The 15,736-nt window shown below is 49.5% G+C and overlaps 1 protein-coding gene across 2 annotated transcripts in view; it reads right to left on the bottom strand.

Annotated features, from left to right (window-relative positions):
• LOC140386560 (nectin-2-like) overlaps positions 1 to 15,736 on the bottom strand; it is a 128,403-nt gene that overhangs the window by 75,732 nt on the left and 36,935 nt on the right. The window contains exon 6 of one of the 2 annotated variants that reach the window (XM_072468982.1): positions 2,859 to 4,695. The exons of the other annotated variant lie outside the window; for it this stretch is intronic. Within the exon in view, the coding sequence (XP_072325083.1) occupies positions 4,208 to 4,695 (488 nt within the window). The 3' untranslated portion in view covers positions 2,859 to 4,207. Of the gene's footprint in view, positions 1 to 2,858; positions 4,696 to 15,736 lie in introns of those variants that run through there. 2 annotated transcript variants of the gene reach the window in all.

Raw genomic sequence — 15,736 nt, 5'->3', positions numbered from 1 at the left:
GGGCCGGTGTGTTCCGCAAACCAAACGCGCATGCGGGGGTTGGCGCGCCGCCGCTATGCATGCGGGGGCTCGCGCCGTCCTCAAGTGCGCGCCAGGAAGTGAGGCTGGAGCAGCGTGAACCGCTCTAGCGCCGTGCTGGCCCCCTGTGACAGAATCGCTAGCGCCCACACCCGTTTCGCACTGTCATGAAACGCGACGGCGTTCACAACGGCGTGGACCGCTCTGTCCCGCGATCGGAGAATCGCACCACATATGTCCGATGATGAGAGTCTGTTACTCAATTTTTTAATATTTTCTTATCAGACACACAGTTCACCATATTGGAACCGCACACGTAGCAAGTTGCAAAATTATTCCCAATTTCATCTGAAGGAGACCGACTGCTGTTGAGGGGGCATGATTTGACTGGCCGGACCAGCCTTGTAATAGGCTCAGCAACACGCACACACCACAGAAATATACCCCAGAGCCCACTGACCCCGAGGACTTGCTGACAGCTGTAGGATGTGCAAACTGGCCAGGGACAGGGCGTCAGCCTCCTCGCATCCAGATGGTTAGAATTCTCATACAACACTGCCTCCAGCCCTGACAACCATCCTCAACTCTGTAACCTCGCCCAACCCTATACAACCCTCTCTAATAATATTCTTTATTGCCACAAGTAGGCTTACATTAACACTGCAATGAAGTTACTGTGAAAAGCCCCGAGTCGCCACATTCCGGCGCCTGTACGGGTACACGGAGGGAGAATTCAGAATGTCCAGTTCACCTAACAGCACGTCTTCCGGGACTTGTGGGGGGAAACCGGAGCTCCCGGAGGAAACCCACGCAGACATCGGGAGAACGTGCAAACTCCGCACAGACTGTGACCCAAGCCGGGAATCGAACCTGGGACCCTTGAGCTGTGACGCAACAGTGCTAACTGCCATGATATGCAAACATTCAACCAATGAACACTCAGAATAGGACACAACCAATGAGCAGTCAAGGCACTCAAGAGGGGCATCACCACAAGGGGGCATGACATAAACAGTATGGGGGCGATTCTCCGATATTGAGGCCAAGTGTTCACGCCGCCGAGAACGCCGTCGCGTTTCACGACGGCGCAAACAGAGCCCGGACACAACCTATTGGGGGCCAGCACGGCGCTGGAACGGTTCACGCCGCTCCAGCGTCCTTATGCGGCGCCAAATGGGCGCCGCACCAACCCGCGCATGCGCAGTTGGGGCAGCCCAATCCTGCGCATGCGCGGGGAACGTCTTACACGCACAGGCCCCTCACCAACATGGAGCCGGTGTTCTGGGTCCGCGCGCGGAAGGAGGTCGGCCCGAGGGGCGGGGTGGAGAAAGAGGCCAGCCCGCCGATCGGTGGGCCCCGATCGCAGGCCAGACCCCATCGGAGGCCACCCTGGTGAAGGAGCACCCCTCCCCACAGGCCGCCCCATCTCCCCCCCGCAGAGTTCCCGCTGGCAGCGAACAGAGGTGGATGGCGCCGGCGGGAGCCTTTCGTATCGTAGCAGCTGCTCGGCCCATCCGGCCGGAGAATCGCCGCTTGCCGGTTCTCCGAGCGGCTCGGTGCGAATCGTGCGCCGCTGGTTTCCGGGGGGGGGGGGGAAATCGCGTGCGGGGGTCGGGGCGGCGTGGCGCGGTTCGCGCGGCGCCCTGGCAATTCTCCCACACTGCGTTGGGGGGGGGGGGGGGGAATAGCGCCCTATAAAAGGGATGAGGCACTCACACCCTGCCTCTTTCCACAGACAGACATCTAGAGAGTTAGACAGGGTTGATCAGCAGCATCACACCCCAGCACGTGGCTTAGAGCAAGCTGGTACAGTTAGACTGAGTTACTACAGTTAGATTAGCAGAGAGTCAAACTCATTTGAGAACTGTGTTAATAGTTCAATAAACACGTTGAACTCATTTCAGAGTCTGGAGCATCCTTAGTTAAGACTGAGGGCAGCACGGTGGCGCAGGGGTTAGCCCTGCCACCTCACGGCGACGAGGTCTCAGGTTCGATCCCTGCTCTGGGTCACTGTCCGTGTGGAGTTTGCACATTCTCCCCGTGTTTGCGTGGGTTTCACCCCCACAACCCAAAGATGTGCATGCTAGGTGGATTGGCCACTCTAAATTGCCCCTTAATTGGAAAAAATGAATTGGGTACTCTAAATTTATTTTAAAAATAAAAAAAATAGTTAAGACTGCATCAAGTAACAGCCTGTGTTATCCGAAGCAGCATGACACAACATTAACCACTGTGGTATTGTGGAGGTTATCTCTGTAACCTCCTCCAGCCCCTACAATCCTCCCCATCTCTGTAACCTCCTCCAGCCCCTACAACCCTCCCAATCTCTGTAACCTCCTCCAGCCCCTACAAACCTCCCTATCTTCCTCCAGTCCCATACAGCCCTCCCCATCTCTGTAATCTCCTGCAGCCCAATACAACCCTCCCTATCCCCGTAAACTCCTCCAGCCCCTCTAAGCCTCCAAGACCTCTGCTTCTTCCAATTCCGGCCTCTTGTACAGCCCTCTATTTCCATCGCTTCATCATTAGTCGCCGTGTCTTCAGCTCCCCGAGCCCTAAACTCTGGAATTCCCTGCCTACCCTCATCACCTCTCTTGTTTACCTTCAAACCCATATCTGATGGCCCTGTTTTTAGTCACCTGTCTATAATCTCGCATTATGAGGCTTGGGATCAAATTAGTAATCGCTCCCTTGAAGCACCTTGGGTTATTTTGCTACATTAAGTGGGCAGAGAAAGGAGGAATACAATCTTAAACTGATGCCTTGGGACTATGAATAAAACGGGGTCGTGCAAAAGAATGAATCTCTGAACACGAAACAGAAACAAATGAAGTCAGGGCTTTTATATTGACAAAAACATTTAATATACACTTTAAAAAAAAAACTTTAAAAGCAAGTTGGGCTTGGAACCAAAGTGTCTACCAAACCATAGACACCAGTTTATGTTCAGTTTGCATCCGTTCCAATAAGCCCTTTCAGTAGTTACCATCACAAGACAATCTACAGCGCTTCTTGATATAGCTCCCGAAGCAAATTGAGCACATTAGTCAGCCACAGTTGAATCCCAGAGTGTTTATCAGACTGCTTTCTCACATTCTGCTCAATGCCTCATGTGATGAGTGTGTCAACCAGAGACAGATCAATTGCTCTTCAGACTTTAGTTTCTGTCCCCCCCCTCCACCCCCAACTCACTTTTATAAAGAAAGAAGAGGCCATCGCTTTGTGACAAGTCTGGTACCTCTTTCGTGGGCAGGAGACAGATGGATCCACACATCTCCCCCTCTCTAAAACATTCCCCCCTCGCCAAAGTGGGACGTAAAACATACAGGATTTACAAGATCTGGTCATATGAAACGGGGCCTTCAGCATGCAACTGGCTAGCAACTAAAGTTGCTGGGTCTCCTGGAATACCCACCTGGAGTCTTCAGTCCACTGTTACCATCGCTGGTGAGGATAAATCATAAAGAGGCATTAAGAAAACCAATGGGAGGTGTGGGGTCATAGAAGGAGAGGAAGGAGTCCTGCAACCCTTCCATTTCCTCTCAACATTAACACAAAAATATATCAGGGTTGGAATCGAGCAGTAACAATCTGTTTGAATGGCAAGACCATAATTGTTCAATTAGATATAAAAGAACCAGTTGGTTATCCAATTGGGCTTCACGATGATTCACGTGCTGGGCCACCAATGGCAGGAAGGCTGGTGAGATTTGGGGGGGGGGGGGGGGCTACTTTGATCAGGTGACTAAAGATTCTAGGAACATACTTAAAGAAAACTTGGCAACCCATAGCCAAGCTGGGCAAGGGCCTAAATGGAGCACACAAGTTGGTCAGTCCAGATGGTGACACCCCCACCCACCCCCCCCCCGCCCCGCCCTTTACCCACCATCATTTTGGCAAAGAACAGATAGTTCAGACATTGGCCCCTTCTCCTCACCCAGTAGGCCCCCCCCCCCCCCCCCCCTCTATTTTGTCAATAGTCCAAATGTTGACCTCCTTCCCTCATCCATGGCTGCCATTTTATTCACACACATACACATCACAGTTTACTGACTTCCTGACGACATCCTCCTCTTCGACTTCAGTTTATTGGGAGGGATAAATTACACAAAAGGAGGATGGCGCAGATGCATGAGGAAGTCGTTGGGGGGGGGGGGGGGGGGGGGGGGGGTGATGTGACCTTCAGGATTCAGACGTAGACTGCTTTCTTGGAAATGATGGAGCCGTCGCGTTGGGATTCCATGTCATCCTCCATTTGCATTTCGTCCCTGGGGTGGCCTGGGAGGGAGATGGTGGGGCCTCTTGTGAGTCCAGGCTCCCGCCCCTCGTCTTCCTCATCCTCCTCCCTGTTCTTATAATTTTCATAATCAGGGGATTCGCTCATCAGCAGGTTTTCGCCCTCCCCGATGTGGTTGCCCTCCACTGTGGTGCTGGCCGTCACGGTGGCACTGGGGCCCTTTTCCGAGTCAGTGTCTGGCCGGTAGGTGTAGTCAGGTTGGGGGGCACCGTTGCCTGTCCCGAAGACCCGTCTCTTGGTGTCATAGGAGCCGCCATCTCCACTCCGCCGCTTATGTAGAAAGTATACGACCAGGCAGACGATAAGCAACAGCGCCAAGATCCCTCCAATCACTCCGCCCGCAATTGCTCCCGCATTACTTTGCTGTACCAACGCTTGTTCTGGGATGAGATAAAAACACATTGGGTGGTCCCCGGTCATCCAACGTCTCCTTAGCAACAACCCCATAAAGTTTCCCATTTTACATTTTTGAAAATCCAGGACACCTCGGCTGGCAATTATTTCCCTCGAGACACTCAAGGACAGGACCAGGCAGAGCCTCGTTGGGAGTCCACTAGACACTCCGGACTAGGCAACAAGGTGCGGGATCTGTATTTTGAGGAGGCGTTCGCCTGTCTGGAGGAGTTAAGGGAGAGGGGGAGTGAGTTCAGGTATCTGCAGGTTAGGAACTTTGCGCGAAAGGTCTGGAGGAGGTTCCCTGGTTTGTCGGGATACACCCTGCTGGAGCGACTGCTGCTTCTGGATGTAGAAGGGGAGGGAAAGATTGGGGATATATACAAGTGGCTGGGGGAACAGGGAAGCCAAGATCAAGGAGAAATGGGAAGCGGAGTTGGGTGTGGAGGTCAATTGGGGAGTATGGAGTGAGGCTCCGCGTAGGGTAAACGGGGCCTCCTCTTGTGCAAGGATGAGCCTGATACAGTTTAAGGTAGTGCACAGGGTGCATATGTGCGGTAGCATTGTGGATAGCACAATTGCTTCACAGCTCCAGGGTCCCAGGTTCGATTCCGGCTTGGGTCACTATCTGTGCAGAGTCTGCGCATCCTCCCTGTGTGTGCGTGGGTTTCCTCCGGGTGCTCCGGTTTCCTCCCACAGTCCACAGATGTGCAGGTTAGGTGGATTGGCCATAATAAATTGCCCTTAGTGTTGGGTGGGGTTACTGGATTATCGGGATCGGGTGGAGGTGTTGACCTTGGGTAGGGTGCTCTTTCCAAGAGCCAGTGCAGTCTCAATGGGCCGAATGGCCTCCTTCTGCACTGTAAATTCTATGTCTATGACTCAGGCAAGATTGAATGGGTTCTTTCAGGGGGTAGCAGATGAGTGTGAGAGATGTGGGCGGGGACCAGCGAACCACACGCACATGTTTTGGGGGTTGCGAAAAATTGGGAAGACTCTAGGCGGGGGTGTTCGCGGTCTTAGCCGGGGTAGTGGAGGAGGTGGAGGATCTGGACCCGAACCCTCTGGTGGCGATATTTGGGGTTTCAGAGTAGCCGGAGCTCAGGGAGAGGAGGAAGGCCAATGTCGTGGCCTTCGCCTCTCTGATTGCACGGCGGCAAATTTTACTGGAGTGGCGGTTGGCATCGCCACTGAGGGTAGCGGCTTGGTTGGGCGACCTGTACGACTTCCTGCAATTAGAGAAGGTAAAGTATGAGTTATGGGGCTCTTCAGGGGGGTTTGAGAAAGGTGGGGGATGTTTGTGACTTTGTTTGAGGGGCTGATCGTCACTGGGGAGGGGGGGGGGGGGGGTGAAAAAGGGGAAAAATCTGTACAGACTGTATTGTTGATTGTTGAGAATGTTTCCGGGGTATTTATTCCCTGTAAACTGTTTTCATACACGTTTGTAATAAAATGCATTTTAAATAAAGGACAGGACCAGGCAGAGCCTCGTCGGCAGTCCAGAAGGGGGCAGAACTCTAAAATTGATACAAAAGGGCGTCTCCCCCTCCCCACCAAACTTGCTCCCCAAAACAAGCTATCGAGGCAAAACAGAAGAAAGATAAGATTTACATACGGCAAGGGGATTACCAAGGAGGCCAGGTGGGTAGATGGAGTCAGAACAGGCTGAAGGCACTGAAAGGCTTCTGTCCGTTTCTATTACCATTCTAACATATCTCCAAGTCAAAACAGAATAAAGGGATGTTGTCACGTTATAAACTAAGCTACTTAAAAAGTTCAAGATGTGGGCATCACTGCCACTTATTGCCAGTGCCTGGCTGCTCTGAGAAAGTGGGGGCTGAGTCATTGTCTAGGCTGTCCATGGTAGTAGCTGGTTAGGCCACTACAGGAGGGCTACACAATAGTCAACAACGTTAAAGAGTGTGGGGACTGAAGCCATCCAGGAGTGGATGGCATGTTTCATTCGTTAGAGGACATTCATTAACCAGATCTGCCAAGTTTAACAGTCCATTATACTCTAAGGTGTGTTATATATTCATTTATAAAGGATGGGATATCAGCAACACTTCAACCCTAGTTGAAAAACAATTTGCAAAACATAAAAATTGGAGAAACATAAAAATTGGAGAATTACAAATAATGGAAAGATTGATGGCCACCACAAAAACTAAAATTCTGCTCAATGCCAGGCTGGAGAAGCTTCAAGTGCCAAAGATCAGATCTAGAACCAGTCACTACGCAGTCTGATCAAAGGCAGGGAACCAAGGGAGCCAAACAAAACGCCACATACAAGCAAGCCACTGAAAACATCCTTCCCAGCACATGCCACGAAACAGCATCACCACCGCAATCTGCAGACAGGTATCAAACTGCAGGAGACCTCATGCATCTTCTCATGTCCATTTTCTCCAGGAGGACTCCGCATTTGTGGAAAAGCTTGCTTGGCCCAATTGTCCAACAATTAAAATAAAAGGATTTGGTGTGCTGCAGAGATCGCCGGCAAAACTGCCAACAGATTCCTATACAGCAACGTACAGAACGGTTCGCACTCCGCTGGATGCAAAGTAATGGAAACCAGGACCAGTCTCCTCAAATTCTTGGAAGTCCAACAGAGGTAGGGGCTCCCCAATCACACTCAGATACAGCATGCATTTTCATTGACACAAGGCCACAGAGGAATTTCCAAAATGCTCAGGACTCCATATCAGAGGATGCGTGAGAATGGAGAGAGGGAGGGAGGGAGTTGGTATTCATAAATAACAGAATCTAATGGTGGAGCTGGCGAGAAGGCGGGTGACCTTCAGTCGGGTGAAGGCGGCACCCTTCAGTAACGGTGTGCGGTTCGGCGTGGTCTACCCGACGAAGTTGAGGGTGACCTACAATTCGAGGGACTTCTACTTCGAGGTGGTGGCGGCGACGGAGGAGTTTGTTGAGGCCGAAGGGCTGGGGTTGAAATGAGACGGGACTGGGGTTTGGCTTCGGACTGAAGAGAGGGGGGTGAAATGCCTTATCTCTCGTTTCAGGATGTGTATTCATTTTGTATTTGTGGGGGGAATATTTGGGGGTTTGTTTTTTGGGTTGGTCGATGGGGACAGGTAGTTGATGGGTACAGGTTGAGAGTCTTTACACATTTAAAGAGCCTAAAGGCTAATGTGGTGATGGAGCATGAGATCCTTCGGAGGGTGAAGGATCAGATGAACCTTAGGAAGGGTTGGGTGAGCCAGATCTTCCACTCGGGGTTCGAAAGCAGAGCTCGGGAGGTAGCGGTATTGGTGGGCAAATGTGAAGTTTCAGATGGAGAAGGTGGTGGCTGATCAGGGGAGTAGGTACGTGGATTGTGATGGGGGCATTAGAGGGGCAGTTGGTGGCACTGGCGAGCGTATATAGCCCCAATTGGGACGACGGAGTTTGCGAGGACGGTCCTGGGCGCCTTCACGGATTTTGATACCAACGGGTTATGGAGGAATGTGTGGGATTTAATTGCACGGGAGAAGTTTCGTAGTCAGTCCTTTGAGCGGGGAGGGGATTTTGTTCAAGGCCAAGGAAGAAAGAGAGGAGCAATAAAAATTGAGACGAGGAGATTCTGGAGGTGGATGGGAAGTACGGGGGCGGGGGGGGGGGACCCAGGCCCTTTTGGCCAGGAGGTATGAGCTTCAGGCGAAGTTTGACCAGCTGTCCACAGGGAAAAGGTGCGTCAGTTGAGAAGGGAGAAGGGCACAGGAAGAAGGTGGGGCGTATGTTGACAGCCAGCTGTGGAGGGTGGCGGCAGCGCAGGAGATAGTTCTGGTGCGGGATAAGGTGGGGAACATAGAACATACAGTGCAGAAGGAGGCCATAGAGTCTGCACCGATCCACCCAAGCCCTCACCTCCATCCCATCCCTGTAACCCAACAACCCCTCCCAACCTTTTTGGTCATTAAAGACAATTTATCGTGGCCAATCCACCTAACCTGCACATCTTTGGACTGTGGGAGGAAACCGTAGCACCCGGAGGAAACCCACGCACACACGGGGAGAACTGTGCAGACTCCGCACAGACAGTCACCCAGCGTGGTGGTGGCCCCACAGCAGATTAATAAAGTATTCCAAGAGTTCTATAAGACGTTATAGAGGTCGGAGCCACCGGGACATGAGCGAGAGATAGTAATAATAATAATCATTTATTGTCACAAGTAGGCTTCAGTGAAGTTACTGTGAAAAGCCCCTAGTTGCCACATTCCGGCGCCTGTTCGGGGAGGGAGTACCTGGGCGGTTTGGAGTACCCAAGGTTGGGTGAAGAGGATAGGGCAGCCTTGGGGGGGCTGGTAGGGGAGTAGGAAGTGAAGGAGGCAATTGGGAGGGTGCAGGCAGGGAAGCCAGCAGGGCCTGATGGGGTACCCAGTGACATACTAGGATAAATTTAAGGACAAGTTGGTGCCGCTGATGGTGGGAATGTTTTGAGGATGCAATAGGTAGGGGTGTCTTGCCACAGACATTGGGCAGCACATTAGCATTGTGGATAGCACAATTGCTTCACAGCTCCAGGGTCCCAGGTTTGATTCCCTGCTGGGTCACTGTCTGTGCGGAGTCTGCACATCCTCCCAGTGTGTGCGTGGGTTTCCTCCTGGTGCTCCGGTTTCCTCCCACAGTCCAAAAGATGTGCAGGTTAGGGGGATTTGCCATGATAAATTGCCCTTAGTGTCCAAAATTGCCCTTAGTGTTGGGTGGGGTTACTGGGTTATGGGGATAGGGATGAGGTGTGGACCTTGGGTAGGGTGCTCTTTCCAAGAGCCGGTGCAGACTCGATGGGCCGAATGGCCTCCTTCTGCACTGTAAATTCTATGAAAAAATAATAATAATTGGGCCAGGCTTCGATTTCCCTGCTGTTAAAGAAGGATAAGGACCCGGTGGAGTGTGGATCATATAGGCTCATATCCCATTGAATGTAGATGTAGATGCCAAGATATTGGCAAAGTTGCTGGCGGCAAGGTTGAAGGGGTGTCTCCCGAAGGTGATAGGAGAGGATCAGAAGGTGTTCGTGAAAGGAAGGCAGTTGTATTTGAACATTAGGAGGTTGCAAAATGTGATCCTGTCTCGGGCAGAGGGAAAGGAGACAGATGTGGTTGTGGCACTGGACACAGAGAAGACTTTTGATCGGGTAGAGTGGGGTTATTTGATGGCGTTATAGGAAAGATTTGGAATCGGGCAGAGGTTTGCCGCGTGGATACGGCTGCTGTACAAGGAGCCGATGGGGCGTGTTCGCACCAATAATAAGAATTCAGGGTAATTTGCTCTGCACCGGAGTACGAGGCAGGGTATCCTATATCCCCCCTGTTGTTTGCATTGGCTATAGGGCCCTTGGCCATTGCGCTAAGGAGCTCGGGGTTGTGGAAGGGGATAATGACATGGAGAAGGGGGGGGTGGTTGGAGCATCGGGGTGTCGGACCAGCTCGAGTAGCAGGCGGTTGCAGGCCAGATGTTTTAGCCTTCACCTTGCTGATCGCTCGTATGCGGGTCCTGTTGGGTGGAGGTCAGTTTCTCCACCCTGTGCCTCGGCGTGGCGGGGGGACCTGCAGGAGCTTTTGACCCTGGAGAAGGTGAGGTTTGAGTTGAGGGGGGTGGAAAGGAGGGGTCTACAATTCTTAGGATTTATTTTGCACTTTCGGGAGTTGGTTGCTGTTGAATGCGGAGGGAGGGGAAGGAAACTGCCTTCATTTCTATTCTATGTTTTATGCTTTATATTGCAGGGATTGTCCGGTTTCTTTTTTGTATAGTGAAAATTATGAAAATATGGCAAATAAAAACATTTTTTTAAAAAAAGAAAAAGCTTTCATTAATGTCAACTTGGCATTTCTTTGTCATTTACTTGACATCTGTGGATCAGAATCCTTTAACCGAAGGATTCTGCCCACCTAGGTTTTTCCCCACCTACTCTGTCCAGACTCCGCAAGACTTTGAACACCCCTCTCAAATCTCCTTTCAACCTTCTCCTCACCGGAGAAGATAGCCCCCAACTTCTCCATTCTACCTTCACAACTAAAATTCCTTGTCCCTGGAACCAGTCACTTGACATCTCTAATGCCTTCACATCCTTCCTGAAGCACAGCACCCAGATTTGGTGAGAAAGCAAGACAATTCTGGAATGTTGACCACGTCAACCATCTACCCTCTCATAGCACGAACACTCTCCTTATGTGATGACAGAACCTGTAAACCAATCACTTATCACCAATGCATTAAAATGCCATGGATTGGTGCGGAGGACCGGGGTTCGAATCCTGGCCCTGGGTCACTGTCCGTGTGGAGTTTGCACATTCTCCCCGTCTGCCTGGGTTTCACCCCCACAACCCAAAGATGTGCAAGTTAGGTGGATTGGCCACGCTAAATTGCCCCTTAATAGGAGAAAAAAATAATTGGGTACTCTAAATTTATTTTATAAAATGTCATGGATGAGTGACAAAAGACACCAACAAACCATGGAGACAGCCGCCCCCAAAACAACACGCGGGGCCAATGCAGTTTGATAAACTGCCCTGTTAAAATGTAAACGGAGCTTTCCCCTCTGGTTAAACAAAACTGTGCAGATCGTACTATTGATATGATGTGGAGATGCGGGCGTTTCTGGAACATACCTCTTCATTCACCTGAGGAAGGAGCAGCGCTCCGAAAGCTAGTGACATCGAAACAAACCTGTTGGACTTTAACCTGGTGTTGTAAAACGTCTTACTATACTATTGATAAGAAGGGAAAGATTGTTGGAAAGGGTGCAACCACATTTCTAAAACAGACCATCTCAGTCCGTGTGCACTCAACAGGAACAGCTTTCAGGAACTTCCCGATCAGATAGCCCCATAGAGTATCAACAGGCCCCTGCCACCAGGAAATGTTCAAAGAAAAAATATTGTCTCGTTCAGACGTACAAAGGTTCCACGGCCACAATCCTGAAGAGCAGGGAGCGTTCTTCCAATGTCCTGAGACAATAATCATCCCTCACCCCAAAAATCAACAAAACAGTGACTTTGTGGGATCTTCCTCTACGCAAAATTGGCTGCCGCATTTTTTTTTTCATCAAAATACTGACATCACTTTGGAGAGTTTATCATTGATTGTAAAGTGTAATTCGCCCATCATCCTTTGCTGCTCACTGATCTGCATTGGCACTCAGTCCCTTTTTTAAATTTCTCATTCTGGTTTTCCAAATCTCTCCGTAGCCTCCTCCCAACTTCTGCAACTTCCTCCAGCTCCTAATCCTAAGAGGTATCTGTGTTCCTCTAATTCCGGCCTCTTGATGCATCCCCAAATTTCTATCGCTCCACTATTCATGGCTGCGCCTTCAGCCATTTGGGCCGGGAGCTCTGAAATTCCCATCCTGAACGTCTCCACCTCTCTTGCTCCTGCCTTTTAGATGCTCCTTAAAATCTGCATCTCTGACCAAAAATGTAATCAACATCATTATAAACAGATTACCTGGTCATTCATCAGTGGGAGCTTGTACTCAAGATGGCTGCCATATTTCACACAGGCAGCATTAGGTTAAAACCCTCAATTCAAAATGTACGATTGGCAAACTACAAGAGAACAGGCTGGATAACCCAGTAAGTTACCAAGCTAACGACCCAAAATGTTTCCATTAATGACAGCTCCAAAAAAAGTCAACATACAAGACATTGCTTCAAACTTCTCTCCCCACTCCTAACCAGCAGAGATGCAAACATTTCCTCTCCTCATGTGCAGGAAAAATCTTGTTACGCTAATGATTTGCATTTCCTTTCTGAACGCAATGAACAAGGCCAGTAAATGCTAAAAAAAAGGGGCAGGTTTGTTCAAGTCATGTTACAGCTCGGCCAGGCAATCAGAACCTCAGTTTAATAAAAGTTCAAGCTGTGCTCGACTGTTAGCATTAGACCTTAAGGTCGCTTGCAGTTATCATTAGCGAATAGCCAAAGTGAACACGCGCAAAAGGGGAACCACCTTGGAACACCATCGCGACTAAAAATGCAACGTGCAAAGGACATGGACGCATGCATCGTCTCTGATTCACAGGGTTCCAGATACGATTCCCACCCCAGGGCTTGAGCACAAAGATCAAGGATGGTCCTTCACAGCGCAGTACGGAAGGAATGCTGCACCATCAGAGGTACTGCCGTTCACATGGCATGTTAAACCGAGGTCCCTACAGTCCACTTGGGTGGTAGTAAAAAGACTCCCTGGCCAGCATTTCAAAAGCAGAATGGTGCGGGGGGGCAAAAGAGAGTTCTCTCTGGCATGCCCTCAGTCGACATCACAAAATACAGATTATCTGGGGACATGATCACATTGCTGTTTGAGGGATCTTGCTGTGTGAAAATCGGCTGACATGCTTCCGGCATAACCGCCATAATAACAATATAATAACTTATATAAATATAAGTCTTTCTTTATCTGCAAGGACTTACAAAGGCTTTCCATCAAAATCCCAAAATGTTGGCACCAGTCAGTCAATAACAATGGACACGATGAGACACATTCTGAATGATTTCAAGTCAGCCAGGACAACACACTGTGGGTCGAGGGTGCAACACAACTCGCATCAGTGACTAAGTTGACCATCTCCTGACCCTCACATTTTATCTATCAATCGCTGCCCCCGCAAAACAGGTAAACCTGGCGGTCTCTTCCATCGCTGCTCGTGGGAGTTTGCAGTGGGCAAATGCCCACCGCGTCAAAAATTCCCACAGCGAAACTCAGACAAGGAATCGATGGATGCAGAGCAAAAGCAAAAAAATAGAATCTAGTTTATAGAGATAAGCCAGGATCTGATTCCATGGGTCCGGGGACGGGTTGAGCTATGATTTAGCCTTGATCTTAGCAAATGTTAAAAGAGGCCCAAGTGAATGAAATGAAGTGAAAATCGCTTGTTTTCACAAGTAGGCTTCAAATGAAGTTACTGTGAAAAGCCCCCAGTCGCTACATTCCGGCGCCTGTTCGGGGAGGCTGGTATGGGAATCGAACCGTGCTGCTGGCCTGCCTTGGTTTGCTTTAAAAGCCAGCTATTTAGCCCAGTGTGCTAAACCAGCAAGTGGGGGTGGAATGAGGAGTGCCTGTTAACTCGAAGCATACAGGGTAGCTGGAAACAAAAGGCCATTGTGAATACGTTTTCTAAAATGCCAGATTAAACAATGGAGGGAATAAAGATGTTGGCCAATTTGAATAACAGTTATACAAAGGAAATTTTAATGTTTTGTCACCCCCTTCATCCAATCCATAAATATGATAGGGGAGGTCAAAATGATTTTTTAAATTACATAATATATTTTAACAATAGTAAAGCCTGTTGGGGATCGATAAAAAGCCATGAAATTTCTTAGGCAGTTTGCTCAGAAGAGATTAAGTACAGATGACATTCCCTTGTGGGAAACTGCCAAGAGAAACTCAATAGGCTCCCATACAACCTTACAAGGAAAGCTTGGTACATGACTCAGAATTCTAGAAGTTCAAGCATTTTCACAGAAATCGTTCCCATAAACTGCCCAATCCCCAGAGTTTCACCAACTGATCAAGGGACTGGCAAGTGAAATCTGTCCAAACAGGTCTGCATGAACCCCCATAAAGTCAGCTTGCAATTCTAAACACTGCTCTTTCTAAACTTGAGCCAAGCGCGCAAACATTGCCAAAAAACAAAAAGTGCCATTTATGGGAGCTTGCTGCGCACAAATTGGCTGTTATGTTTCCTATATTAAAGCAATAACAGCACTTATCTGTGGAGTACTTGCCAGATTCTGAAAGATGCAATATTAATGCAAGGGGGCGATAATCCTGCTTCTCGCGAGGTGTTGCTGTAGTCCCATTTACCAGTTGGTTAGCTGCAGTTAACTCAGGCTCTCAAGTAGCTGTTTGCTGCCAGACCAGCTGCAGTTAACTCAGGCTCTCAAGTAGATGCTGTTTGCTGCCAGACCACCTGCAGTTAACTTAGGCTCTCAAATAGATGCTGTTTGCTGCCAGACCAGCTGCAGTTAACTCAGGCTCTCAAGTAGCTGTTTGCTGCCAGACCAGCTGCAGTTAACTCAGGCTCTCAAGTAGACGCTGTTTGCTGCCAGACCAGCTGCAGTTAGCTCAGGCTCTCAAGTAGATGCTGTTTGCTGCCAGACCAGCTGCAGTTAACTCAGGCTCTCAAGTAGATGCTGTTTGCTGCCAAACCAACTGCAGTTCACTCAGGTTTTCTTGGTAGATTGTGTTTGCCGCCAGACCCGCCTTGCCAACTGGTTAGCAAAGTCCTTCAATAGACAAGCTTGCCTCAAAGTAGAATCAAATGACGAAGGCAGCAATCTGACTCATCAGCTCACAGTTCCCCAATCGTAGAATCCAACCACTTCAGGGATTCCTACACATTACTTCATCCCCACCTCTTGGCCACTTAAGTGCCTGAGGAACTTGTTGATTTCAGTTCATAGCTTTCCCTTCACTCCAGTCTGAGTTGATGAAACCATTATGTACAATGCAGAACTAGTTAGACCTCAATGGAGCATCATGTCCAAATCATTTAAAAGATGCTACGCCCTCACCAGGTCAAAATCATGAGGAGTTTGAATAGAGTAAATATGGAGAAAGTGTTTCCAATGGCAGGAGGGTGGGTAACCACAGGAACTCAAATTGAAGAGAATCGGCAAAAGAATGAAAGGGAGGAAATGAGTGGAATTACTTTACAACTAGGAATTCACTGCCTGAAAGTTACAGAAAAGGACACATTTGCAGGTCAATAGGGAAAGAAGGATTAATTGCATTGCTCTTTCAATGTACCATCCATAGGAGGTCAGGAACTGCTACCATCGCTGATATGCAAAACAACTTAAAAGAAAATGGCCCCGGTGGAACCCATGCAGGGGGAGAGAGATAGAGGCTGGGCAAGGGATGAAATGGCAGATGCAGTTTTTTTATTCATTTACAAGATGTGGGCATCGCAGGTTAGGCCAACATTTATTGCCCATCCCTAGTTGCCCTTTAGAAGGTGGTGGTGAGCTGCCTACTTGAACCGCTGTAGTCCTCGAGGTGTAGGTATGGCCCACTGTGCTA

The sequence above is a fragment of the Scyliorhinus torazame genome, chromosome 12, assembly GCF_047496885.1.
Source record: "Scyliorhinus torazame isolate Kashiwa2021f chromosome 12, sScyTor2.1, whole genome shotgun sequence".
NCBI classification, from domain to species: Eukaryota; Metazoa; Chordata; class Chondrichthyes; order Carcharhiniformes; family Scyliorhinidae; genus Scyliorhinus; species Scyliorhinus torazame.
This window is presented reverse-complemented; position numbering and strand designations above follow the sequence as displayed.